The 27,363-nt window shown below is 53.8% G+C and overlaps 2 protein-coding genes across 17 annotated transcripts in view; both read right to left on the reverse strand.

Moving 5' to 3' along the window:
* Positions 1-25,018, reverse strand: NUMBL (NUMB like endocytic adaptor protein). 5 transcript variants are annotated; one of them, XM_054674144.1, is made up of 10 exons: positions 23,713-23,942; positions 20,139-20,223; positions 17,619-17,758; positions 16,108-16,182; positions 15,940-16,014; positions 14,128-14,268; positions 10,464-10,653; positions 6,617-6,919; positions 3,218-3,340; positions 1-1,456 (listed from the first exon to the last, which is right to left on the reverse strand). In XM_054674144.1, exons 1-10 carry the CDS (start codon positions 23,734-23,736, stop codon positions 783-785), a joined length of 1,830 nt encoding a protein of 609 aa, XP_054530119.1. In that variant the 5' UTR covers positions 23,737-23,942; the 3' UTR covers positions 1-782. The 5 variants fall into 5 exon arrangements, with proteins under 5 accessions (XP_054530119.1, XP_016791518.2, XP_054530120.1 ...); XM_016936029.3 differs by having other exon boundaries at positions 6,617-6,922; positions 23,713-23,940; XM_054674145.1 differs by lacking the exon at positions 23,713-23,942 and adding an exon at positions 24,866-25,018 and having other exon boundaries at positions 6,617-6,922; positions 15,940-16,182.
* COQ8B (coenzyme Q8B) overlaps positions 24,804-27,363 on the reverse strand; it is a 25,915-nt gene continuing 23,355 nt past the window's right edge. For all 12 annotated transcript variants that reach the window (XM_054674146.2, XM_016936016.4, XM_016936020.4 and 9 more), the window contains 2 exons: positions 26,225-26,311; positions 24,804-25,647 (listed from right to left, as the gene is read on the reverse strand). In XM_054674146.2, the coding sequence (XP_054530121.2) occupies positions 25,309-25,647; positions 26,225-26,311 (426 nt within the window). In that variant the 3' untranslated portion in view covers positions 24,804-25,308. The remainder of the gene's footprint in view (positions 25,648-26,224; positions 26,312-27,363) is intronic.

The raw sequence follows: 27,363 nt of genomic DNA on the forward strand, positions 1-27,363 counted from the left end.
CAGCATTATATTCTTCCTTTATTGGCTGTCCTTGTATAATACAAATCTTCAAGTTTAGATACAAAAAAAATCTGGAAATAAAAGATAGAAAAGTACCCGCCAGGCACCCCTTCCCCTTCTTCCTGGACCCCTCCCCAGCGGGCACCGACATGAGGTAACTGCGCATCTTCTCCTCCTCCCCCCTCCCCGCCTCCTGGGCCCCCAACTTGGCCCTAGCCCCCATGAGACCTTGGCCCAAGGAAGACATAGGCCCCAAAGTTGGAGGGTGATGGAGGTGAGTACAGCATTGGCAGTGAACGCAGCGTGTGGGCAGAGGGCAGCCCTTAGCTTGTGCTGTGCATGGGGGGAGGAGACGACCAGATTTGGGGTGGGCACTGGTGTGGGGCCCAGGAGAGCCCCTAAGCAAGTGTCCCCCCTCCATCCTGTCCAACACTGGAAGGTGGGGGTCAACAGAAACTGGGAAATGGAGTGTGAACCAAGGGCATTCAGTGGGATTGTGGCCAACCCCTGTGTCTGGGGTTGGGGAAGGGGGCATTGCCAGCCTAAGTCCGGCAGTGAAATGGTTCCCTTAGCCAGGCTGGGTCCGTCCCTGAATTCCATCCTGTTGCAACCTGGGCGTCACAATGTTGGTTCTGTAGTGGTTGTCGGGGTGGTTGAGTGAGGGGGGTGTTGAGAGGGTGTTGAGGGGCGCAGCCCCAGGGAGCAGGGTTAGGGGAGAGGTTGTGCCTCCACCCCCAGGCGTGGGGCACCTGGAGATGATGGAGTGGGTGGGGCGGCTCGGGCTACAGTTCAATCTCGAATGTCTTTTGCAGGTCACCAGAAAAGGGGTTGGAGGGTTTCTCTACAGTGGCTTTGCCTTCTAATGCCGCCCACTGGGCCTCAAAGGGGTCCAACTCTGGAGCTGGGGCAGGCGCTGGCTCAGGGGGCCAGGGGGCCCCATTGGGGCGAGGGCGGGCCTGGCTCCCAGGGGCACTGGGTATGGCAGGGGGCGGGAAGGCCCCAGCTTTCCCAAGCAGGGTGGCAGGCTGAGGCTGGAGCTGGGCGGCTGAGCAGAAGGCGTTTGCCACCATCTGTGAGGGTGTGATGCCCACCACGGGCACCCGGGGCATCGGTGGGTAGCCCAAGCCCGGGTAGGCGGGCACAAAAGGGGGCTGCATGTGTGGGGGTGGCAGGAACACGGCCACTTGGGCAGGTGCAGCGTCAAAGGGCCCCACGGGGGCGGGGAAAGGCTGCAGAGCAGGAGGCATGGTGGGCACTGGGGCCACTGAGGCTGCTTGCTGCTGCTGCTGCTGCTGCTGTTGCTGCTGCTGTTGCTGCTGCTGTTGCTGCTGCTGCTGGGCCTTGGCCACCTGTGACACCTCCTCCAGCCATCGCTCAGCCTCTGAAGGTGTCCGCTTGTGCCCAGGCTGGAAGGCAGCTGCAGGGGGCACGGAGGGCTCACCCCAGGCAGAAGTCCCTGGAGAGAGGAGAGGGACAGGTGAGGGAGGGGGCAACGGCTTCAGCAGAAGAACCCCAGGCTGGGAACTGGCATGGTGTGGGGATCAGAGCACGGACTCTGGAGCCAGACCGCCTGCCTCTGAATCCCAGCTCTGCACCTCCCGAGCTTGCTGACTTCAGGCGAGTGACTTCACCATTCTGGACCATGTAATGGTTCTGGAGTGCTAAGAACATACAATTCTGAGCTTCTAAGGCCCTATGATGAGAAAGTCTAAGTAGGACTGACATCCTTCTAGCCCCACTACCCTTCTGACTGGTCAGTGCCAAGCCTAGGATTCACTATTTTGTTTTGTTTGTTGTCTGTTTGTTTTGAGAGAGTCTCACTCTGTTGCCCAGGGATGCCCTATCTGGGCTCACTGCAACCTCTGCCTCCCAGGTTCAAGCAATTCTCATGCCTCAGCCTCCTGAGTAGCTGGGATTACAGGCGCGCACCATCACGCCCGGCTGATTTTTTGTATTTTTAGTAGAGGCGAGGTTTCAACATGTTGCCCAGGCTGGACTCGAACTCCTACCTCAAGTAATCCCCCTGCCTCGGCCTCCCAAAGTACTAGGATTACAGGCATGAGCCACCACACCCAGCTGGTATTCACTATTTTGAATATCACCCTTGATTTTCTAATACCTTCAGAATGTATTGTTTTAGGAGTTAAGATTCTAAGATTGCATGGATCTTTCTCCACATGTATAATAGTATCCTAACATAGTAAGGTTTGACAGTTTAGGGTTGGGCTTTCTAAGATTCTCGAGTTCTACATTTACAGTGTTTGAGATTCTAAGGTGCACCTGTGGTTCTAGGATAAGCCCATGGCTCTAAGATGATACATGGTTCTCAAGGATTCCATGGTTTTGAAACGATCTCTGGGCTCTAAGGTGATCCCAAGATTCTAGCATGAGTGCATGCCTCTGAGATGACCCCATGGCTCTACAATGATCCTGTATCTCTAAGATAATTCATGGTTCTAAAGTGATCACTTGATTCTCAGGTAATCCCACGGCTCTAAGATGATCCTTGGTTCTAGGATGATCCTCTGGCTCTAAGATGATCTGTGTTTCTAAGGTGATCCTATGGCTCTAAGATGATCCATAGTTCTAGGATGATCCCATGGTTCTAAGGGGATCCCGTGGCTCTAAAATGATCAAGGGCTCTGAGATGATCCATGGCTCTAAGGTGATCACATGATTCTCAGATAATTCCATGGCTCTAAGATGATCCATGGTTCTAGGATAATCCCCTGGCTCTAAGATGATCCCTGGGTCTAAGGTGATCACATGATTCTTAGGTAATCCTATGGCTCTAAGATGAACCACAGATCTAGGATGATCCCCTGGCTCTAAGATGATCCATGGCTCTAAGATGATCACACGATTCTCAGATAATCCCATGGTTCTAGGCTGATCCCTTGGCTCTAAGATGATCCCTGCTTTTAAGGTGATTGCATGATTCTCAGGTAATCCCGTGGCTCTAAGATGATCCACGGATCTAGGATGATCCCCTGGCTCTAAGATGATCCATGGTTCTAAAGTAATCGCATGATTCTCAGGTAATCCCATGGCTCTAAGATGATCCATGGTTGTAGGATGATCCCCTGGCTCTGAGGTGATCCATGGTTCTAAGCCTGTAGGATCCCAAGACCCCTGGAGTGTCTGGGTAGCCCTGGATAGAGGAGGGGATACAGGAGGGATATGCAGGGTGTCTGCCCAGCAGAAAGCCTGGCTTTACCTGTTGTGGCAGGTGGTGGCCCTGGTGCTGGCGCTCCAGCACTGGCAAAAGATGAACTGATCTGTGTGCACAGAGCGTTGATGCTGTCACTGTCGCCGGCACCAGGAGGCTCCATCTCAGGCACTGGGAAGCAGGGCAGGACAGAGGTCAGCAAACAGGCCCAGACCCTGCCGCAGCCCCGCCCTCTACCCCCCGCCCTCGGTGGCCCTCTCTTCTGACCTGGATCCTTTCCCACTGTAGTAACTAAGTGGCCATGACCGCCAAATAACTGTGCATATGTGTGTGTCACATCTGAGCGGCAGAACGACCGAGTTAGTGTGTGACATTTGACGGCTGACAGTAACAGGGACCCCAAACCAAGGACCTCAAGATTTGTGTGTGGCCACAAACCAGAAGAGTTGTCTAAAACACTTAGCAACATATATTAGTTTAAAAATATGCCCAACCACGTGCATGGCAAGGACATGGGCCCAGTCTGAATGGATTGTGGCATGGCCGCTCACTGGCTGGGGATCATTTGTCCAGCTTTGGGCAGAGAAGTGGGGTCCTATCACCCCACCCAGGCTGATCTATGGCAAACATCATGAGAGCAGAGATACGCCTGTGCCAGCAAGGCAGGAGACACTGAGCAGGCATGGCGGCCCCGTGAGGGCTTGTGATGAGCAAAGGTACCATCCAAATAAACAATTAAGGACTCCCATGTGTGGTATGTGACACATGTCTGTGATGTTTTAGCCAATGGCTGTCTCCAAGGGACCATGTAGATGCTCCAGTGAACATCAGAACTGGCCGTAGGAGTCTGCAGGTGTGCTGCGGGGGCGCCCGGGTGGGACAGCCAATGTCGACAATGATTGTGCATGTTCGTCCAAACAGGAATGCAGCTTCTGAGAGTGTGACTGGGGTCCGGGTGTGTGGCGTCCTGATGCGTGACTCCCAGGTGTGAGTGCATCTGCCGTGTGATGTATGAGTGTGTTTGCAGGTGTGCATGGACCTGCACATGTGGCTTTGGAGTTTGCATAAATCTGGGTGTGTGGTCTGTGAAGGTGTGTAAATCTGAGTGTGTTTCTTTTTTAAAAATATTTATTTATTTATTTTTGACACAGGGTCTCGCTCTGTTGCCCAGGCTGGAGTGTAGTGGCACAATCTTAGTTCACTGCAACCTCCGCCTCCCAGGCTCAAGCAATCTTCCTGAGTAGCTGGGACTACAGGTGCATGCCACTGCACCTGGTTAACAATAAAGGTTAATTTTTAAAATTTTTTTGTGGAGATGAGATCTTGCTGTGTTGCCCAGGCTGGTCTCAAACTCCTGAGCTCAAGTGATCCTCCTGCCTCAGCCTCCCAAAGTGCTGGGATTACAGGTGTGAGCCACCACGTCTGGCCATGTGTGACTTCTGACTCTGTGATTTTGGAGTGTGTGTGACTTGAGAGTATACCTGACTGTGAGTTTGTGACTTCTGAGCATGTGTGACATGTGTGTGGGGGGGTGCAATGTCTATGTGAGTATGTGAAATTTCTGTGTGGCAAGTCACATCCAAATAAGCGTGCAGCTGGCCACAGGAGTGTGAGGCTTCCAAATAAAGCCTGGAGCTCCTGCCACCTCTCAGGAGCGCGTGTGACAGCCTGGGGAGTGTGCCTGATGTCAGGCTGCGTAAGGACAGCAAATGTGAGGGTGTGTGATGGCCCAGGAATGCTGCAGGCATGGAGGGAGCGTGCGTCACTCTCAACAAGGGTTGGCATCTGCTCACCGGTTACCTTTTGGAGCAGCCCAGCCTCCTGGATACAGCTCAACACCCTCCCACATCAATCCCCGAGGCCATAACGGGTAGGCGATGCAGATTTGGCATGCAGGAGCAAGAGAGTGGGCCAGACCACATGGGTTCACTGGCTGCTGGTGGGGAAGACAGCCCTTCTGCCTGCCTCCCTCAGGCAAAAACTCAGTAGCGTGCCACCTCTATCTTCCTTCCCTATGGCAGAGATTGCTCTTAATTTTTTTTTTTTTGAGACAGGTTCTCACTCTGTTGCCCAGGCTGGAGTGAAGTGGCGCAATCTTAGCTCACTGCAGCTGGGCTGAAGCAATTCTCCTTCCTCAGCCTCCTGAGTAGCTGAGACTACAGGCATGTGCCACCACACCAGGCTAGTTTTTGTATTTTTTTGTAGAGACAGGGTTTAGCCAAGTGATCTGCCTCAAGGGATCCTTGAGCCCCTCTTGGGCTCAAGTGATCTGCCTGCCTTGGCCTCCCAAAGTGCTGAGACTACAGGCATGAGCCACTGCACTTGGCTAGACATCACTTTTAGATCATGATGTACACCACCTGTCTCCTTTCCCTGGCCCATGGCAGACATTAGTAATCAAACATGATGCTTTTTTCCCCCACGGAGCTCTTTGCTCACCTTACCCGTCACCTGTCCAGACCTCATGGCTCCCCTGGCCAAGTGCTAGAAGAAACAGATCCTTGTAACTCCATCTTCCCTCCAAGTAAAACAGGACCTTTATATCTCCTCTCTCTTACCACCAGCCATGGCAGACAATGCCAATCAATTATGATGTGCCGCTCCTTTTCGTGATGGGTACTGCCTCTGCTCAACTCTGTGCCTACAACAAATGTTCCTGATCCATCACTATGCCCCTGACCCCTGGGATCTCTGAGCTCACTGGTGCCCTGCATGTCATGTTTCTACTGACCAAATTCTGGGAGTCTCCCCTTTGGGTAAAAACATAACACTCTTGCTACTCTCTCTTCTCCCTTGCCCATGACACACACTGTATGGAGAACATGACTGCTAACCAATCATGATGTGTGCCATCTTTCTCGTTTCCCTTAACCACAGCAGATATTGCTAATTGATCATGACTTGTGATGCCTTTTTTGCCATCCCTTGATGCTCCCTGCCCTAGGCAGACATTTCTAATCCATCACAATCCTCCTTTCCTCAGAGCCTGAGGAATACCTGTATCCTTCACCTAGCCAGATCTCATAGGTGAATGCTTGGAGGGAGGGAGCATTAACCTGTAGTGCTTCAGTCTACTCCTGAGCAAAAACAGGCCAATGGTGTTGCTTCTCTTCTTTCCCTGGCCCATGGCAAACTTCCTTATCCATGCCTGACTTCTTTGTCCATAGCCGACTTTGCTAACTAATCATGATGTGTGTCATCTTTCTCCTTTTCCTTAACCACACCAGACATTGCTAACTGATCATAACTTGTGATGCCTTTCTACTACCCCTTACTCAGAGCAGACACGGCTTATCAATCCTGATTTGTGCTATCTCTTTCCTCTCCCTTGCCCATGGCAGACAGTGCAAATCAATCACAGTGTGAACCATCTCGCCTCTATCCCTTGCCCACATCAGATAGTGCCAATTGATTCCAACGCCGTTTCCCACTGGGCCCAGGGCTCACCTGTGCCCTTCACCTGGAAGTCAGTGCGGCGCTGCAGCGTGGATGGCAGCTCATTCAGCCGTAGGCTCAGCTGCCGTTTGAAAGGCGAGTTCTTCTGGCTGAGTGCTGGGAACCCACGGAAGGAGCCCTGGCGAACCAGCTGCTCCAGGGGTGCATGGCGCCGGGGGATGGCGGCGGCAGTGGTGCCTGCAGCCACAGGGGTGCCTGCCTCACCCTTCTCACCAGGGGATGTGGTAGCTGGTGTCGGGGACACGTGCCCAGGCTGGGCAGGGCCAGGAGCCACAGTGGGGGCAGCTGCTGCCTCTGCTGGAGACATGGGGGAGATGGATGGTTAGATATCTCACCATGGCATGCAAGGCCTCTCCCACCTGGTTCTCTTGATCATTCTCCAAGGCTGCCTTCCTTGCCCAGTGAGTCCTGCCCTTAAGACAAGCTAGTCAAAGCCCTGAGATATCCCTCACCCCCACCCAAGTCATGATCCCCTTCCCCAGGAGGCTCTTGGAAAACCGTCCCCCAGGCTCACCCTCTGTGTCTCTCCAGCTTCCTGCCCCTTTCTGTCTTGCCCTGCTGCTCTCACCATTCTTCCCTCTAAGACCCTCTATCTCCCTTTTTGATCACTTAACAAACACTGATTTGGTGCTGGAACAACGTATCAGGCATTGTTCCAGATGCTTTGCAAGTATTCACTCATTCAATCCACATGACTACCCATGGGGTTGATATGATTCTCATTTTACAGATGTGGAAACTGAGACCCAGCAAAGGCCCAGTGTGATGTGCCCAAGTCCTACTGCTAGGAAGGGGCAGGCTGACTCTGGACCCCATGCTCCAAATGACTGCCCGCCCTGTCTCCCTCTGACCTGTCTCTCCATATCATGTTGTCTTTCTCTGTCACTGTCTGTTCCCCTCTGTCTCCCACCTCCCAGCCTTCTTCCCACCTCAAGTAGCTCCTCCCTTCCTCCAGTCATTCTAGACATGGCTTGGATGCTTCATCCTCTGAGAAGCTTTCCAGATTGTTCCAGGCTCTCAGCCTGGCTCCCTCCACTCTGAGACTGTTCTCTGTACTCTGGGAGGAAACCTGACCTCCCCACTCAGCAGGAGAGGCAGGCTCTTCAAGGGCAGGGCTGCCCTCACCCCTGCCAAACCACAAACACACACCTACCCTCCTACCAGGGCCTCCCCGAGCTGCGGCCTGAATGCCATGGAGATTAAACTCAGGCCCAGAGAGACCCTCCCATAAGGATGTCGCCCATTGCTGCTTCTCCCATCGTGACGCAATGGGGCACCCATGCAGGCCTGGCCCAAGGCAGTGGAAACAGCCCAGGACAGGTTGGAACCAGGAAACCTCCTCTGCCTCCACTCACTGTGTGACCTCAGGAAGTCCCCTCCCCTCTCTGGGCTCCAGTTTGCCAACTAGAAACCTGGGATAAACATCTCAGTGCTACCTCCCAAGCTTCTGAGAGGGTCAGTTTAGGTAGTGAATGTTAAATGTTTTGGAATCCAACAAAAGCATGCCTGGACACAGTGGTTCATGCCTGTAATCCCAGCACTTTGAGAGGCCGAGGTGGGGGGATCAGTTGAGGCCAGGAGTTCAAGACCAGCCTTGCCAACATGGTGAAACACCATCTCTACTAAAAATACAAAAAAAGATTAGCTGGGTGTGGTGGCACACGCCTGGGATTCCAGCTACTCTGGAGGCTGAGGCAGGAGAATCACTTGAACCCGGGAGGCAGAGGTTGCAGTGAGCCGAGATCGCACCATTGCACTCAAGCCTGGGCAATAGAGCAAGACTCTGTCTCAAAAAAAAAAAAAAAAACTTAGCTGGACGTGGTGGCGGGCACCTGTAATCCCAGCTACTCAGGAGGCTGAGACACATAAATGTCTTGAAACCAGGAGGCAGAGGTTGCAGTGAGCTGAGATGGCACTACTGCATTCCAGCCTGGGTGATGGAGAGAGACTCTGTCTCAAAAAAAAGATGTTCTTTTTTTTCCCCTTACAATCCAGGATCTAATTCAGGATCACATCTCGCATCTATTAATACCTGTCAAACCTCATTAGTCTCCCTTAATCAGGATCAGTTCCCAATGGTAAATTCTTTGTAAATTCTAAGTAGTGTTTTCCCAAAGAACTTAAATTCACAGTAAAATAAATAAATAAATTAATAAATTAATAAATAAATTAATTATATGGTGACTCAGGACATACATACAATTATATTTTAAACACACACACACACACACACAGAGTTTTAGAACTTACAAAGTATTTAACCATTTACCTAGAAAGTTAGTTTTACCAAGTATGTTTCAAACTTTCTTGATGGCAATCCAGAGTTAAGAGATATCTTTTATATGGTAGCCTCTTACACATGCGTGCACACACACACACACTCTCTCTCAAATAAAAGTATCATTAAATTATATTTAACCCTTATGCCACTCAATATACTCTGATATTTTCTATGATTCTCTATTTCATTGTTTTTAAATTAATTTTTTTTTTTTGAGACAGGGTCTCACTCTGTCACCCAGGTTGGAGTGTGGTGGTGCAATTGCAGCTCTCTGCAGCCTCTACCTCCTGGGCCCAGGTGATCCTCCTGCCTCAGCCTCCTGAGGAGCTGGGACCACAGGTTGCACCACCACGACTGGCTAATTTTTTAATGATTTGTAGAGACAGGGTTTCCCTATGTTGCCCAGGTTGATTTCATTTTTTTAAATGTCAGCCACATGGGCTGGGCCCAGTTGTCCACACCTATAATACCAGTGCTTTGGGAGGCTGAGGTGGGAGGATCGTTTGAGGCCAGGAGTTTGAGACCAGCCTGGGAAACACAGCAAGATCCCAGTTCTACAAAATATAAAAATAAAATTAGCCAGATGCTGTGGCTTGTGCCTATATTCCCAGCTACATGGAGGCTGAGGCAGGAGGATTACTTGAGCCCAGCAGTTTGAGGCTGCAGGGAGCTGTGATTACACCACTGCACTACAGCCTGGGCAACAGAATTAGACCTCAACTCAGACAACAAAACAAAACAAAAAATGCCAGCCACAGTACAGCAAATTGGCTTCCCAGGTCTTAATACACAGGTTGAAAAGCCCTGAGAAGGCCAGGCGCGGTGGCTCACCTGAGGTCAGGAGTTGAGGCCAACATGGTGAAACCCCATCTCTACTAAAAATACAAAAATTAGCCATGCCTGTAATCCTAACTACTCGGGAGGCTGAGGCAGAATTGCTTGAACCCGGGAGGTGGAGGGCGCAGTGAGCCTAGATCACACCATTGCACTCCAGCCTGGTTGACAGAGCGAGACTCCGTCTCAAAAAAAAACACAAACAAAAAAAGAAAAGCCTCGAAAAGCCCCGAATTGGTGGATAGTAAACCACTTGGTGCGCCCTTAGAATATTGCCCAGAGAACTCTTTCCATGGAAGTTGCTTTATTTATTTATTTATTTTTTGAGACAGAGTCTCACTCTATTGCCCAGGCTGGAGTGCAGTGGCGTGATCTCGGCTCACTGCAACCTCTGCCTCCAGGGTTCCAGCGATCCTCCTGCCTCAGCCTCCCAAGTAGTTGGGATTACAGGCGTAGGCCACCATGCCCGGTTAATTTTTGTATTTTTAGTAGAGACGAGGTTTTACCATGTCGCGCAGGCTGGTCTCAAACTTCTGACCTCAAGCAATCCGCCCATCTCGGCCTCTCAAAGTGCTGGGATTACAGGTGTGAACCATGGCGCTTGGCCTGAAGCATCCCCTACTTTGTAAACTGTTGAGTCTCTGCACCTCTGCAGCTCCCTGCCCCAATACTGGGTACCCTGTGCCCACTCTGTGCTCTGCTGGCGCTCAGGGCAACACCCACCTTTCTTCTTGTCCGGGGCCTCTCGCTCAGCAGGCCGTCCACCCCCAGACAGGCGGAAGGAGCCCTCGCGGGCGAAGCTGGTGCGGCTGGCATCGAAGGCGGCCGTGACCCCACATTCCTTCTCCCGTCGCTGTTTTCGCTCCAGGCAGGCGGCAAAAGCACAGCCCACAGCGTGGCTCAGCCTCTCGCCCTATGGGGAGCGGATGGGCGGGGGTTAGAGGCGCTGGGCAGTGCGGACAGGGGCCAGGGGCGCTGGGTTATAGCCGCTAGGTACTGGGTTGCCCCGGATGAGTCTCTGCACTTCTCTGGGCCTCAGTGCTCATCTGCACCACAAGGAAGGGCTGGAAATGACAGCTCCAAGTGAGAGAAGCCAGAAACCAATGAGCCTGTTGTGTGGCTCCACTTACTGGAAATTCCAGAAGAGGCAAAACTAATCTATGGTGAAAAAAAGTCAGAACAGGCCAGGAGTGGTGGCTCTCGCCTGTAATCCTAGCACTTTGGGAGGCTGAGGCGGGAGGTTCCCTTGAGCCCAGGAGGTCAAGGCTGCAAGCAGCTATGATGGGGCAACTGCACTCCAGCTTGGGTGACAGAGTGAGTCTAAAAAAGAGTCAGAATAGTGGTAGTTTCCTACGGGGTGGGGAATGACTGGAAAGTGTATGAGGGGATGACTGGGTGGTGGCAATTTCTAGATATTGATAGGGGCTTCGTTACATGGGTGTATGCAGTTGTCGAAATTCGTTGACTGTACACCGAAGGCTTGTGCATTGCTATAGACTAAACGTGTGTGTCTCTCTCAGTTCTAACGCTGAAGCCCTCATCCACAATGTGCTGGTATTTGGAGGTGGGCCTTTGAGAGACAATAAAAGTTATGTTAGATCATGAGGTGGGGTCCTCATGATGGAATTAATGCCCTTATTTATTTATTTTTTTTCTGGGACGGGGTCTTACTCTGATGCTATGCTGGAGTGCAGCGGCATGACCTCAGCTCACTGCAACCTCCACCTCCTGGCTTCAAGCGATTCTCCTGCCTCAGCCTCTCAAGTAGCTGGGATTATAGGCATGCGCCACCACACCTGGTTAATTTGTGTATTTTTAGTAGAGATGGGATTTCATGATGTTGGCGAGGCTTGACTCGAACTCCTGACCTCGAGTGATCTGCCCACCTGGGCCTCCCAAAGTGTTGGGATTACAGGCGTGAGCCACCATGTCCGGCCGGGATTAATGCCCTTAAAAAGGAAAAAGAGACAAGAGATCTCCCCTCCACCTTGAGAGGTGAAGATACAGAAAGCAGGCATCCATCTGCAAACCAGGAAAAGAGCCCTCACCAAGAAATGAGCCATTTGACACCCTGACCTCAGGTATCCAGCCTCTAGAACTGCGGGAAACAGATGTTTGTCATTTAAGCCACACAGTCTACACTATCTGGTTATAGCAGCCTGAACTAAGACAATCATATCTTTCGCTTTGAAGAAAAAAAAATCTGGAAACAAATACGAATTCTACTTAATGGTGTGCATGCTGAAGTAGTCCAATGCCTACAAATTTGACATACAAAAAGAATCAGACGGTGTGACTGCAGTTGCTCACACCTGTAATCCCAGCACTTCAGGAGGCCGAGGCAGGCAAATCACTTGAGGCCAGGAGTTCGAGACCAGCCTGGCCAACATGGTGAAACCCCATCTCTACTAAAAATACAAAAATTTGCCAGGTGTGGTGGCGCGCACCTGTAATCCCAGCTACTAGGGAGGCTGCGGCAGGAGAATCACTTGAAGGTTGGAGGCGGAGGTTTCAGTGAGCCAAGATCGTGCCACTGTACTCCAGCCTGGGGCAACAGAGCGAGACTCCGTCTCAAAAAAAGGAATGAACCACTGATACAAGCAGCTCACGCCTGTAATCCGAGCACTTTGGGAGGCCAAGGTGACTGGATCGCTTGAGTCCAGGAGTTCGAGACCAGCCTGGGCAACATGGCGAAATCCCATCTCTACAAAAAATTAGCCAGGCATGGTGGCGTGTGCCTGTAGTCCTAGCTACTCAGGAAGCTGAGGTGGGAGAATCACTTGAACCCAGGTTGCAGTGAGGCGAGATTGCACCACTGCACACCAGCCTTGATGACAGAGAGAGACGCTGTCTCATTAAATAAATTAATTAAAAACATTGCCGGGCAGGGTGGCTCACACCTATAATCCCAGCACTTTGGGAGGCAGAGGCAGGCGGATCACCTGAGGTCGGGAGTTCAAGACCAACCTGACCTGCATGGAGAAACCCCATCTCTACTAAAACTATAAAATTAGTCAGCTGTGATGGTGCATGTCTGTAATCCCAGCTACTTGGGAGACTGAGACAGGAGAACTGCTTGAACCCGGGAGGCAGAGGTTGCAGTGAGCTGAGATTGCTCCATTGCACTCCAGCCTGGGTAACAAGAGTGAAACTCTGTTTCAAAAACAAACAAAAACACAACATTACACTAAGTAAAGAAGCCAGACACATATTATATGATTCCATTAAATGAAATATCCAGAATAGGTAAATCCACAGAGAGACAAAGCAGATTAGTGGTTGCCAGGGGGCTGGGGTAGTGGGGAGACGGGGTGAATTGATGAATGGAGATGGGGTCTCCTTTAGCGGTGATGAAAATGTTTCAGGACTGCTAAAGTCAATGGTTAAACAACACTGAAAATGTATTAAATGCCATTGAATTGTACACTTTTAAATGATTAATTTTATGTGAATTTCACCTCAAGAAAAAAAAAAAGTTGAACTTGGGGAATTCTACTGCTTAATGGTTAAAACTTCCTACTTCCTCAGAAGTAGGAAGGAATTCATCCAACATCACACTCTTTACCCACAGGAGATGGTCCTGCTCTTTTCCGGCTTTCATTCTCATCCCCAAATAGTTTTTTTTTGTTGTTTTCTTGAGACAGAGTCTCGCTCTGTCACCCAGGCTGGAGTGCAGTGGTGCAGTCTTGGCTCACTGCAACCTCCGTCTCCAGGGTTCATGTGATTCTCCTACCTCAGCCTCTGGAGTAGCTGGGATCACAGGCGCCTGCCACCATGCCTGTCTACTTTTTTTGTATTTTTAGTAGAGATGGGGTTTTACCAGGTTGGCCAGGCTGGTCTCGAATTCCCGACCTCAGGTGATCTGCCTGCCTTGGCCTCCCAAAGTGTTGAGATTACAGGCGTGAACCACCACGCCTGGCCAATACTCTTTTTTTTTGAGATGGAGTCTCACTCTGTCTCCCAAGCTGGAGTGCAGTGGTGCAATTTTGGCTCACTGCAACCTCCACCTCCCGGGCTCAAGTGATTCTCCTGCCTCAGCCTCCCAAGTAGCTGGGACTACAGGTGTGCACCACCACACCTAGCTAATTTTTTGTATTTCAGTAGAGATGGGGTTTTACCATGTTGTCCAGGGTGGTCTTGAACTCCTGAGCTCAGGCAATCCGCCCGCCCCAGCATCCCAAAGTGCTGGGATTACAGGTGTGAGCCACCACACCCGGCCCTCACGTGAATACTTTAAATTGGGAACCGTGAGTATACTTTCTTCTCCAGATGAGGAAACTGGGCACACAGAGGTGAGTGATGTGCCTGAATGCAGGAAGCTTGTAGGGGTGGGGCTGGGATGCCAGGGCATGGGAGGGAAGAGTTGGCCAGCTGTGGCAATACTCACGGAGTCCTTCAGTGCCAGAAAACAGTGGCAGATCCAGCGGCGGGTAGTCCCGTCACGGCAGATATAGGAGAAAGCCTTGTCCAGGTTGCGGTCAGGAGCACAAAAGGAGACCTTTTCGATGGTCTGGTCGACCAGAAGATCCTAGGAGGGGCCGGGGAGGCCAGGAGAAGAGTGTGAACTCTCTTTCAAGTGTTCACTCAACATTCTCTCTGTGTCTGCTGAAATCCAGTCCTGAACAGGGTGGGGATCCAGCAGTCACTGAGACACCCTGTGCCTTGCCTGCAGAGGGCTCCCAGGTCGGCGGGAAGATCAGACCCATCACGAGATGGGCAGCCCAGAGTCATAGCCAGGATGTGATGAAGGAGGCCCAGGCAGAGGGGTCAGGGCCAGGACCATGGAGGCACAGGCAGAGGGGTCAGGGCCAGCATGGCAGAAGCCAGCTTGGGGTCAGTCAGGCAAGGCTTCCTGGAGCAGGTACTAACTAAGAAAAAAAGTCAAGGAACAGTATTTTGGGCTGAGGGAACTGCCTTGCAAAGGTGGTGATCTTGTTCTGTTATTAACCCAACTCTCAGCATGTCCTGGGCACCTCCTAGGGCAGTCTCTGGGCTGGGGGCAGCGGATTCAAGGTGAGCAAACAGATACCTAGATTGTGGCCCCATAGTGCTTCCTTCTGGCTGGGCAGGGTGACAATAAACACTTAATGGCTAACATTCATTGATCTGAGCAGTTACGATGTACTAGACCCCATTTAAATATATATATATATATTTTTTCCCAGAAGGAGTCTTGCTCTGTCACTCAGGCTAGAGTGCAGTGGCATGATCTTGGCTTACTGAAACCTCTGCCTCCTGGGTTCAAGTGATTCTCCTACCTAAGCCTCCCAAGTAGCTGGGATTACAGGCACGCACCACCACATCTGGCTAATTTTTGTATTTTTAGTAGAGGTGGGGTTTCACCATCTTGGCCAGGCTAGTCTTGAACTCGTGACCTCAGGTGATCCACCTGCCCTGGCCTCCCAAAGTGCTGGGATTACAGGCGTGAGCCACCGTGCCCAGCCCACATTTAAATTTTTTAAAAAATTATTTTGTATAGATGGAGCCTTGCTATGTTTCACAGGCTGATCTTGAACTCCTGGCTTCAAGGGGCCCTCCCAGCCAGGCACCATTTCAAATAACTTGCATATGCTTTCTCACTTAATGGTAGGGTCTGTTATAATCCCTGTTTTTCTGCGATGGAGTTTAGCTCTTGTTGCCCAGGCTGGAGTGCAATGGCATGATCTCCGCTCACTGCAACCTCCAAGTCTCTGGTTCAAGAGATGCTCCTGCCTCAGCCTCCCAAGTAGCTAGGATTACAGGTACGCACCACCATGTCCAGGTAATTTTTGTATTTTTAGTGAGATGAGATTTCACCATATTGCCAGGCTGGTCTCAAACTCCTGACCTCAGGTAATCTACCCTCCTTGGCCTCCCAAAGTACTGGGATTACAGGCGTGAGCCACCGCTCCCGGCCTATAATCTGCATTTTTCAGATGACACAACTGAGACTCAGAGAGGTTAAATCTCATGCCCAGGGTCCCTAAGCTGGGATTGGAGCTGAGGCAGCTGCTCCAGTCTCTCTCACCCACAGCCTATGCCAGTTCCCAAATAATCACAGCATTTATTCCTGAGTTATGACGACAGAGGGAGCACACGGCATCGTCTAGAAGGTCCCTGAGGGAGGGATGTGCAGAGGAGGCGGGAAGGTGTCTTCCGCCCTGATTCCAGCAGGGTGAGCAGACAGGCCCCCTGGCGTCCACCCCCACAGGCCTCCTACCTTGGTTTTGTCGTCCACCACTCGGAGCCCATCGGCTGACACCCACAGGACAGACTTCACGGACTTTCGGCCCATCTGGAGGGAGGCAAGGGGACAAAGGAGCCGGGTCAGGGTGCCTCTCCCTGTCTGACCTTGCCCCCCCTCCCTCATGGCAGCCCCCTCACTCACCGCCTTCAGCTTCTTCACCGCATCTTCACACACGTGCATTCCCCGGGACTCCTCTACCTCCACGTGACCCAGGTACTTGGGTTGGAGGGAATGGGGGGGGGGACATGAAACAGCACAGTAATCACTCATTCTCAGTGTCCACTGAGCATCTGCCATGCAGTAGACAATATTTTAAGCACATGATGTGTATGCAATCATTTATTCTGCATCTCAACTCTACAAGGTGGAGACCCCATTCCTGGTCTAGACATGCAGATGGGGAAACTGAAGCACAGCACGTAGTAGTGATTCCGGTCTAGCTATATCCCTGGGCCCTAACCCGGCACCGTGGTCCTCCCGAGAGCTAGTATTTGCATCTCTGTGCGTGAGGACTGGCCACAGGCCATGCAAAGCTGCTTTGCCTACCCTAAAGCAGCTAGAAAGAGCCTGGGCCAGTCCCCCCAATGACTGACGGGAGTTAGGGTACCTGAGCCCCAGCTCCCTCATCTGCTGGTGGGATGACTGTTGCCTCGAGTTTCCCAGGGGAAAGCTCAGTTGCACACTGCTGCAGTTTTAATAACACACCCTTTACTGGCTGCCTTACTTTCCTCACTCCCAACACCATTTCCTGCACCTCCCAAATGAAGCCGTCACATTCAAAGTCTGCTTCCGGGGAAGGGAACGTAAGGTGGTGGAGGGGCTGTGACTATGGTCAGTCATCACCCAGCCAGGAAGGGGCTGAGCTCCACAGTCCACGCCGTGAATCCTGCTCTCCCCCTCATAGGAATGTAAAAGTGTAGGGTATGGCTAAACCAGAATGTCCTTATCGGTAGAGCGCTTTGCAAATGCTACACCACATGACGGCTTCCAGGTAATAGTTTGCTGGTACAAAAAAATGTGTTTTGGTTTTTTGTTTGTTTTCAAGATTGGGTATCACTCTGTTGCCTAGGCTGGAGTGCAATGGCACAGTTAAGGCTCACTGCGGCCTCGACCTTCCTGGACTCAAGTGAGCCTCCCACCTCAGCCTTGCGAGTAGCTGGGACTACAGATGCGTGCCACTGTGCCTATTTTTTGTAGGGACAGGGTCTCCCTGTGTTTGCCCAGGCTGGTCTTGAACTCCTTGACTCAAGCAATCCTCCCACCACAGCCTCCCAGTGTGATGGAATTACAGGTGTGAGCCACCACTACGCTTCAAGTTTTTTTTTTTTTTTTTTTTTTGAAACAGAGTCTGCTCTGTCGCCCAGGCTGGAGTGCAGTGGCGCTATCTCGGCTCACTGCAATCTCCGCCTCCCGGGTTCAAGCGATTCTCCTGTCTCAGCCTCCCCAGTAGCTGGGACTACAGGCGCCCGCCACCACGCCAGGCTAATTTGTTGTATTTCTAGTAGAGCCGGGGTTTCACCGTGATAGCCAGGACTGCCGGCCTCAGGCTTTTTAACACCAACTTCAAACGACTTGGGCTGGTGTCCCAGCCAGGCCGCGCACCCGCACAGCACAGCGGACCCCGTCCCCCTCGCCCCGCCGCGCCCACTCACCCTGACCGGGAAGCTGCACGTGCCCTTCCGCACCGCGTCCTCGTCTGCCTGCCACTGGTGCGGGCGCGACGCCTCGGGCACGTAGGCTGGCTTCCTCCGCCGCAGGCTCTGCCGTAACTTGTTCATGGTGCCCGCCCCGTCTGGTGACACAGGACAGTGATGTGGGTCAAGGGTGGGGGTCAGAAGGTATGGAGCTCAACGGGGAGGGACCAGTGCTCAGGGAGCATGGGGTCAGATAACAAGATAACTGGAAGCGGGGTTACAGGGTCAGTTGGCAGCGCACATGGGATCAGCAGCTCAAGTCAGGGGACAGTGAGGAAAGGAGCCAACAGAGCCAGGGGAGTGCGAAAGTTGGGCACTGGGGATTCAGAACCATGGGGCTAAGGGGCTGGAGGTCTGGGGTAGGGGGTATGGGGCACAGGTTTCAGGGCATTGGAGGGCTTCTTGTCCGTGTGGTGGATGCTTCCTCATTCCCAGGGCCGTGAGGACACAAAGGGTGGGAAATCAGACGTAGGAGGGCATGGGGGCTAGAGGGCATAGAAGTCAGGGGCCACACGGTCAGGGGTTTTAGGGGTATGAGAGTCAGGCAGTGGGGTGATCAGAGGGCAGCAGAGGAGTTGGGAATTGCATGGGTCAGGGGTGCAGGAGTCAGGTGCATGGGGTATGGGGGATGGTGGCTTGTCTCTGGAACTCTGAGACACAGCCATTCTGTGACAACTGTGTCTAGTCCCCAGGCAAGGCTTCTGGGGCCTTGCACTGATGACTATCAGAGGCAGGGCTGTGGGTGTGTGGAGTGGGTGTGGAGGTGGCCAGCCACTAGGACCGTCTTCACTGATCAGCCATCCTGACAGTCCCAGGACTGGGAGCACCAACAGCAGAGGGGGATGTGTGTGGGTGTGTGTGTAAGCAAGTGTGCAATGGTATGTTCTGGAACGCTGTCTATGAGGGGCTCTATATCTGAGCATGCAAGTAATGTCTGTGAGTGTGTTTCTGAAGGCTGTCTGGAAGAATGCATGTCTGAGAATGGTGTAGGATAGTGTGCATCTGTGAATGCTGTCCGTGAGGCATGCATCCAAAAGTGTGGTTGTTGTCTGTGAGTCTGAGGCCCTGAAGGTTGTTGCTGAAGGGCATCGATGTCTGAGAGTGGTTGTGAGTGTGTGTCTGCTGTCTATATCCGAGAGTGCCGTTGTTGTCTATGAGAACTTGTGGCTCAGTGCCTGTTGCCTGTGAGGGTGTGTCTGTGTTTGAGATGAGGCTGTCATCTTTCAAAGGGTGTGTCCATGGCTGTTATCCATGTAGCTATGTCTCTGTGTGAAGGTGTGGCTATTGTCTGTGATGACATTGCCTCGGAGAGTGCATCTGAGGGACCTACAAGACTGTCTGTGTCCAAGAGTGCAGCTGTTGGCGGTGAGCCTGTGTGACTGTGGCTGTTGCCTTAGAGTGTGGGTGTGTGGGTATTGCACAGAGGGTGTATCTGTGTGCAGTGGTGCATCCGTTAGGGTGTGTGAGAACATGAGGTTGTCTTTGAGTGTGTGTTCATGAGGGTTATTTGTAAGGGTGTGACTGTTGCCTGAGAGAGTGCTGGGTGTTCTTTGTGAGACTGTGTGCATGTTTGTACACAACCGTAGCTCCCTGTGACAGCCTGGGCCCGCGGGTGCTGTCTGTGAAAGTGTGGCTGTCGTCTGTAGAAATGTGGGTCTGTGTGTGTTGTCAGACTGTGCAAGAGTGTGTCTCTTTTTTTTTTTTTTGAGACGAAATTTTGCTCTTGTTGTGAATGGAGGCTGGAGTGCAATGGCATGATCTCGGCTCACAGCAACCTCTGCCTCCCAGGTTCAAACGATTCTCCTGCCTCAGCCTCCCAAGTAGCTGGGATTACAGGCATGCGCCACCACCCCTGGCTAATTTTGTATTTTTAGTACAGACAGAGTTTCTCCATGTTGGTCAGGCTGGTCTCGAACTCCTGACCTCCTGACCTCAGGGGATCCGCCTGCCTCAGCCTCCCAAAGTGCTGGGATTATAGGCATTGAGCCACCACGCCCGGCCAAGAGTGTGTCTCTTGAGAGTGTGTATCTCAGAGTCTGTATCCAGCGAGCGTCTGTGGTCACCTGTGAATCTGGGTGTTGTCTAGGAATGTGTGTGTGTGTGTGTGTGTGTGTATATGTTTGTGTGTACATTAGTGTGATGAACATCTACTTCAGCATGTGTTCAAGTGTGTCACTGCATTAGCAAGTGTGTGTGATCTGAAAGAAAAGAGATCTGTGTGTGTGTGTGTGTGTGTGTCTCTAACCGTATATCTACAGATGTGAGTGTTTGAGTGTGACCCTGCACTTGAGGCTGTAAGGGTGTCAGGGTGTGGGTCTGTGCATGAGTGGGGCTCTGACAGTCGCTGAGGAAGATGCCTGAGGGTGTCCACTCATGAGTGTGATTAAGCCTGTGTGACCGCAGGGACAGCTCCTCTGGTCGTGTTAGGCAAGACCACATACCCATTTAGCCCTGCCCTGTCCCAGGCTGGTCGCTCACCTGGCTCCGTCCTGCAGGTTTCTGGGGGCCCCGGGGCCCCACAGGGGGCTGGGGGCAGGTGCCGCTCAGGCCTCCGGGGTCCGCCCTGCCCGAGTAGGGGAGGAGAAGGTGAGAAGTTTGTCTGGGTTGGGGCTCAGTCTGATACTTCACCCCCACTTTGGACTTCAGCCAGCCCCCTCCATCTTGGGATCCCTGATGAGAGTCCTAGTTGTCCTAGCAACTGTTACCAGGGAGATCAGCCACCTGGTTCCAAGGGCCCAGGAAGGAGTAGGTATGTTTGGGGGGCATATGTTGGGGATGTGCTGGCCTCAGGAGAGCCTCACTGCCCAAGGGGATGCTGTGAGAGTGGCCTTGCCCTCCAGATGCATGTGCAGGGCTACACACATATGCAGCCAACTCATATCTACAGGTGTCCCTAGCATCTGGCCACAGCTTTACACACTTGGTTACACATAGACGCAATCACAGCTACACACCTCAGATCACAGATACACAGAAACAGTCCCAAACCCAGAAAGCTGCCACTGTAAACATCTGGCCGCATATTCATGTTTGGACACACACAGTCTCTACTACAGACATTTGTCCACATACATGCAGCATGTCCTGGCCCACTCAGTTCCCACCACAGACACCTGGTCACACCACCCACTGAAATTTGGTCACTTCCACATTCTCAGCCACATACAAAGAACGGGGCCCAGACAACCCACTAGAGCCGCACATGCGTGGCCACACCCAGTGACAGCTATGTTTCCTCAGGCACCCGCCCAAGATACTGACGTCACAGGCCCACCCAGATAGAATCACACCCAGAGTTCACCCATTTGCTGACCCAGTCCCACACGACACAATCGCAGCTATACACACTTGTTACACGTATCTCCACTGCTGCACACTGACATCTGGTCACAGATGCACACGGACAGACACACATTTGGTCCCACGGAGACCACATGCAGGAACAGCTGCATGTGGACATGCAGCCTCAACTAGACCAGTCACACCAACACACTGTTTTTGGCCACACACTGTCACGTGGTCACACGTACCCAGTCATAGGTGCTCAAATCTGGTCACAGCATCAGTCACACAGTCTACTGTGACAGCCACACTCATAGGGACAGTCCTCTATACACAACCACACACAGAGGTACTGATGGCCACAGCATGCAACCACCCACAAACAACTGTCCCCAAGGATGGCCTCCCTCAAGACACAGCCATGGTGGTCCTATAGGCATGGCCACAGCATCAATGTCCATGTGACCCAGCCACCTATCATGGTCATAATCCCATCACCCAGTGTCCATACACAGCTGTACCATGTCACTCCAATGCAGCGAAACATATAGCCTTTCTTCATGCAGGCACACAAGTCACACAGACAAGTATGTGGCCATATAGAATCACAGCCCCGTGTGGACAGGTGCACAAAGTCACAAGCCCCACCTACACACATATCTCACACATAGAGACATAAGCACACAGTTTTAGTTTCCCATGTCACAAGTACACAGTCCAGTGTATGCACAGAAATGCAGTGACCAGGATGTGGCATTTATAGCTGGGTTTACACAGAAGACACAGGTCCTGATGGAGCCATGTGCACAGTCAGGGGCCAATCTCATCACCAAATCACACATTCAAACACAGGTAGTCCAGCACATATACACAGAGACAAAAACAGGCACACAGCTACAGACCCCACACTCTCACAGATGATGACATAGACACAGACATCTATAGTCACCCAGGGTCAGACATGCAGGTCACACACAATAATATGGAAGCCATAATCATATACACACCCCTACAAACATAATTTCCTGGCACCAGCACGGAGACACATCCACAGCTTTAGTCACACACAAATAATCCCTCTAAATAGCCAGGGTTTCAGACACCAAGTCAAATACATAACCCAAATCACACATGCAAGGCTAGAAATACACACAATCACTCGTTATCACACACACTGCTAGATACAGCCATTTATATTAATACAACCTCAGTCACACACTCAGACATGGTTCTGCATACGCAACCACTGTCATACACAATACTGTCACACAACCCCAGTCACACAGACACAATGTGACTTCAGACACAATGGCAGTCACACAGGCAGAGTTGCACAGACAGGTGCGTGTCACTCACGTATATAAAATCAGGTAGAGACACAACTATAAACATTGTCAGTCACTGGGAGGGTCACACATGCACATGGAGCCATAGACAACTCCACTCACACACAGTCACAACTCCACCCACGTCCTGTCAGTCACACGCATGCCCACCCCCAGACTCAACACATACTGTCACATACCCAGTTATAGTTACCGAGGCATACAAACACAGGGTCACAAAAGACACAATCACAGACAACCAGTCACAACCATGCACACCTCCAAACACAGACAGACTAAAAAGTACAGGATTCTGCACAGTGAGCAGCTGTCACACACACATACACAGTCACACAAATACTAGGGTCACAGACACAATCATAGACACCACCACAAGCACACACACACGACACAGGATTCCTCAGTCACCAGCTGCAGCGTACGCGTGCACACACACACACACACATACACAGCCACAGTCACACAAACACAGGGCACACTCCTAGCCACCTCCCCATCGCTTGCTTCCCTCCTTCCCCCCAGGTACCACACACAAAGCCGCCGTCACCGTCACCGCAGACGCTGCAGACAAGACAGGGCTGCACCCGGTCCCTGGGGAGCCGCCCCCAGCCCAGCCTGTATCCTGGAGCCTGAGGGCCAGGGCCAGGAGGGGGAAGCGGTGCATTGTCTGCGGGTGGGGCCACTCTTGGACAGCTGGGCAGCCCTGGGGACAAAGGGGGTGGCCTAGGGATCCTGTGCCCTGGGACCCATGACCAAGCCAGGGGGTGGAGGGATTGGGGGTTGCCTGAAATTGTCCTTATTTTATTCAGGCTGGGGTGGGGTGGAGTCCCAGGCACAGGGACCTTGTTTTGAGAAGTGGCTGTGCCTGGGACACCGCCCAAGGATTGGGGGGATGCTGTGCCCAGGGTGCCTCTGAGACCTGGGGGCAGGCTGTGCTTGGAGTCCTCCCAAGCCTTGGCGTGGTGGGAACGCTGTACCCAGTGACCCCATCCTCGAGACCGTACCTAGGGAGTTGTTGTGCTGAGACCCCCTTAGGCAGGGAGAGGTAGGGATTGTGTCTGGAATCGCCTCCTGGAGGCCTTGGTTTGATACGGGGGCTGTGTCCCCGACCCCATCTCCATCCCCATCTAGTTCTAGGAGTTGTACCTAGAATCTCTGTACCCCTGTCCTTGGTTTTGTGGGGGGTCTGTGTCCAGGATCCCTATTTCCAGGGCCTTGGCAAGAGATGGCCCAGGGGTCTGTGCCCAAGACCCCGGTCTCCTGGGCTTTGGCTTGTTGGGCCTGTTCCTGGACCCCCACCCAGGACCACCCTCTCCAGCCTTGGCACCCTCTCTCCATCCGGGCGCCGCGGCCGCCTCCCACCCTCCGCCACATCAGCAGCGGCGCCGCCCCCGACCCGAGCCCCCCTCTCCCGCCCTTCTCACGCTGGCCGCCGCGCTGCGGGACATCCAGGGCCCGGGCGCCCCCGCCTCCCGCGGCCCTGGCTGGGCCTGGCTCCCCGACTGCTGCTGCTGCGGTGGTGGCGGCGGCAGCTCGGTCTGACGCCGGCCAGGGCCCGGGGCCGGGGGATGGTGCGGGATGCACGCGCGCGAGCCTCCTCGGCTCCCGGGAGGATTCCGTTCCGGGGGCGGGGGAGCGTCCCTCGGCCTCGGCTCCCCGCCCCGGCCCCGCCCATTGGCCCGCCGCCTGCCGTATATGCAGAAAGGCCCCGCCCCGCCCCGGCGCCTCGCCGGGCCCCGTCCCGCCCCTTGGCCTGAAGACCCCGCCCACACGCAGACACCATCCCGCCTTCCCCGGCGCGGCCACCGCCCCGCCACGCCCATTGGCCAGTCCCGAGCTGAGCATGCCTATGAACATCGCCGAGTCCTTTCCCCCGGTCCGTCCGGGCCTGGGCTCCCTTTCCCTCCGTGACACCTGACCTCAGATCCCCTCCAGCTCCGCGTCCGAAAGAGTTGCTTCTAGAGGCGCCTTGCCGCCCCACACCCCCAAATCTTCCCGCTAACCCCATGGTTCCCCAGCCCGGCGGGGGCGGGCAGGAGCGGTGACGAGGCGCTTTTTGCAAGGAAGGGGAGGGGGTGTGAACAGACCAAGGCGTCCTGATGCGCGATCGGTTCGGCTTTGGGAACGGGGGCGCCGGGGTGGGACCAGGGCGCGGTTCTGGCCGCTACGGCGCCCCCGCCGCCCCCTACGCCAATCCTGTGGGTTTGGCAAAGCAGCTGGCAGGGACATTAGAGCCCATTAGTAAAGGCGAGGTTGCCAGGAGTGAGGGGAGGGAGCCCGCAGCCAAGAGGCACTGTGTGGGGGGGAGGCCTCAGCTGCCACAGCCCTTAGAGCAGGTGGTCAGCACGTGGGGGGGTGGGGAAGGCGAGAAGGAGGTTCCCGGCAACAGATGGCACAGGCAGGGCTGAGGCTTTCAGACAAGGGGGTGCAGGGGGGCTGGCCATCTGCACCTGGAGGCCGCTGGCGAGCTCCTCCCCCTCTCCCCCCAACCCTAGCGCAAAGAAAAGAGCTGGGGGAAGGGGAGGGCTGCTTTTATTCCGATTGAAGATTCAGCTCCCCCCCACCCCGCACCCCTACCTCTCCAACACACTGAGAGGCTGGAACCCGGGAGAAGGCAGCTGTTGGAGGAGCAAGGGAGGCAGAGGTGAGGACTGCCTCCAGGACCATCTCGCCTTCCACGGGAGGCTTGAGGCAGAGGTGAGGGCTCCCCCTGATGAGTCTGATCTGCATAACGACATGCAGCGGCCCAAGGCTCCCTCAAATGTTGGCAAAGATAAGTTAACCGCTTCCCTGGCTTAGTTTTCGGATACCCACTTTCGAGTGGGGAGGTGCAGGATCTAGGGCACGAAGTTGGGAGTTCCCCAGCCCCAGGGATCCTGAGCTCCTGGGCCAAGGAGGAGAGCCAGGCAAGACTGGGAAGCCCAAGGGGGCTCCTCTGACCCAGGGCAGACGGGGAAGGGATAAGAGGCACTGCAGCAGGGTATGGCCTGCTCTGGGGACTGAATCCCCCATGGAGGCTGTCATGAGGGATCCACCCAGGAGTCCCCTTTGGTGGGGAGGCTGCCGGCAGTGGCTGCGTCTGGCTGGCGACTGGCCCAGTAGCGGTGGTAGGTGTCCTGGAAGAGGTCCCTGCAGGCGATGTGGGCTCGGAGGTGGGCACAGGCCAGGAAAGCCCCTGCCAGCTTGCGGTGCAGGGCATAGGTCTCCTCGGGTGGGGGACACAGCCGGTGCCGCAGCAGCACCGGGATGAGGTCCTGTATGCGGCGGGCCGTTTCCCCCGACCCAAAGTCATAAGGGCCCTGGGTGGCGAAAGGCTCCCCCAGGATCATCACTGCCTCCACGTGGGCGTCGGAGAATGCCTGGGAGTGGGGGTGGGGGGAGAGCAAAGGCAGCCAGTGTGGACATAGAGCCCTCTGCATAACCCAGAAACAACGTGTAGCCTCCACTCCCTCCAGTCTCCACCATCAACACAAGCCCCGACTCCCTCAAGAGTGAGCAGCTTCCGCTCCTTCCAGAGCCTGGACTAGACAAGCAGCTGCCTATTCCCCGAGTAAGCACCCCTCACTTCCCTGCAGAGCCTCCAACAGACAAGTAGCCCTCTACTCTCTCTACAACAGAGAAGCGGCCTTCGCCCCTCCTGAACAGATCCACGGTGCCCATGTTCCCAGGGTTCCTGAGAAGTCAGGCAGCCACCTCCCCCCACTCCTCCCCAAAGCCCCCAGCATGGATAAGCATCCCTCCTAGAGTCCCCCACTCCCCAGGTATAGACACACAGCCTCCATTCTCCCTAGTGGAGACAAGCCCCTCCTAGAGTCCCCCAGTCCCCGGGTATCGACATGCCCCATCACCTACTCGAGTTCCTCAGTGGAGATAAGCAGCCCCCCACTGCACCCCACCAACAGACACCAGCCCCTTTCTCCCCCAGTGTCTCCCCACCTTGGTTTCAAAGCCTGTGAGGAATTTGAGGTCCCTGGACTTCTGCAGGACACAGTCTCTGTCTCCATCAGCTGCAGCCTTCACCACCTGGGGAGACGGGTGGGAGTTAGAGGGACAAAGGCCGGGGCTCAAGGGGGCTCTGGAGAAGAGGAGCTGGAAGCCTGGGCCTCCCGTGTACCCACCTCCATTCTCATCTGCCTGGGCCCTCCCTCACCTGGAAGCTTCCTGCTCCCAACTTTGCCTGTCTGTGACTCCCTTAAAGACTGTTCCAGAGCCTGGGAGTGGAGGTGGTTAGGGATCCTGCCCACCTAGCCGGCAATGTGGGGCCTGCCCGGGAACTGCCACAGTGAAACAGTGCAAGAAACAAGTGTCAGGGCTGCTGGTGAGTCCAAACACTCAACTGGACGGGTATGAGCGTGACCCAGAACTGCATCCAAAGTTGCCAGGGGCCATCTCTCTGTCTCCCACACTGGTCTTTGAGCCCTGTGAGAGCAAGGATCCCAGTTGGGTTTAGTCGCACGGGGCACAGGGTCTGGTGCTCAGGAGGCCCTGGGTGAACCTTGCTTTAGCAAATGAGCGTGTGGAGCAGAGCAGCTCTCCAGCCATGAGCTCACACACACAGGGCAGGAGTTGTGGGCATGGAGAGATGCCCAGCTGGGGCCAGCTGGCTAGGGTTCCGTCCCAGCTCTGCCACCTGCCGGCCTGTTGGGCCTCCACTTTCTCATCTGTGAAGTGGGGATGCCAAAAGTGCCTGCCTCATGGGGCTGTTGGGAGGATAAAGAAGGTGATGCCTGTGGCGTGCCTGGCGCTGTGTCTCATGCAGGAAGCACCGTAAATACTATAATCTACCATTATTAAGAGGTGGGCACGGGGGTCCCTATTTCACAGAAGGGGAAGCAGACCCGGAGTAGGGAGTGGAACCTGGGTCACACCACTCACTACTGGGTTGCCCTTTTTTGTGAGGAGGGGGATTCGGGATTAATTCCATTCCCTCTCTGCTCCCCCTGCCCGAGCATGTCTGGCCATCTGTCAGGCCTGTGGTCCTCAGAAGCCAGGGCTTTTATAAAGTGGCAAAGGCTGCAGGTCTGGGTGGGAGGGGAGGGTGTCAGTGGGGAGAAGAAGGGTCTCAGCTTTGTGCC

This window comes from Pan troglodytes, chromosome 20 (genome assembly GCF_028858775.2).
Source record: "Pan troglodytes isolate AG18354 chromosome 20, NHGRI_mPanTro3-v2.0_pri, whole genome shotgun sequence".
NCBI lineage: Eukaryota > Metazoa > Chordata > Mammalia > Primates > Hominidae > Pan > Pan troglodytes.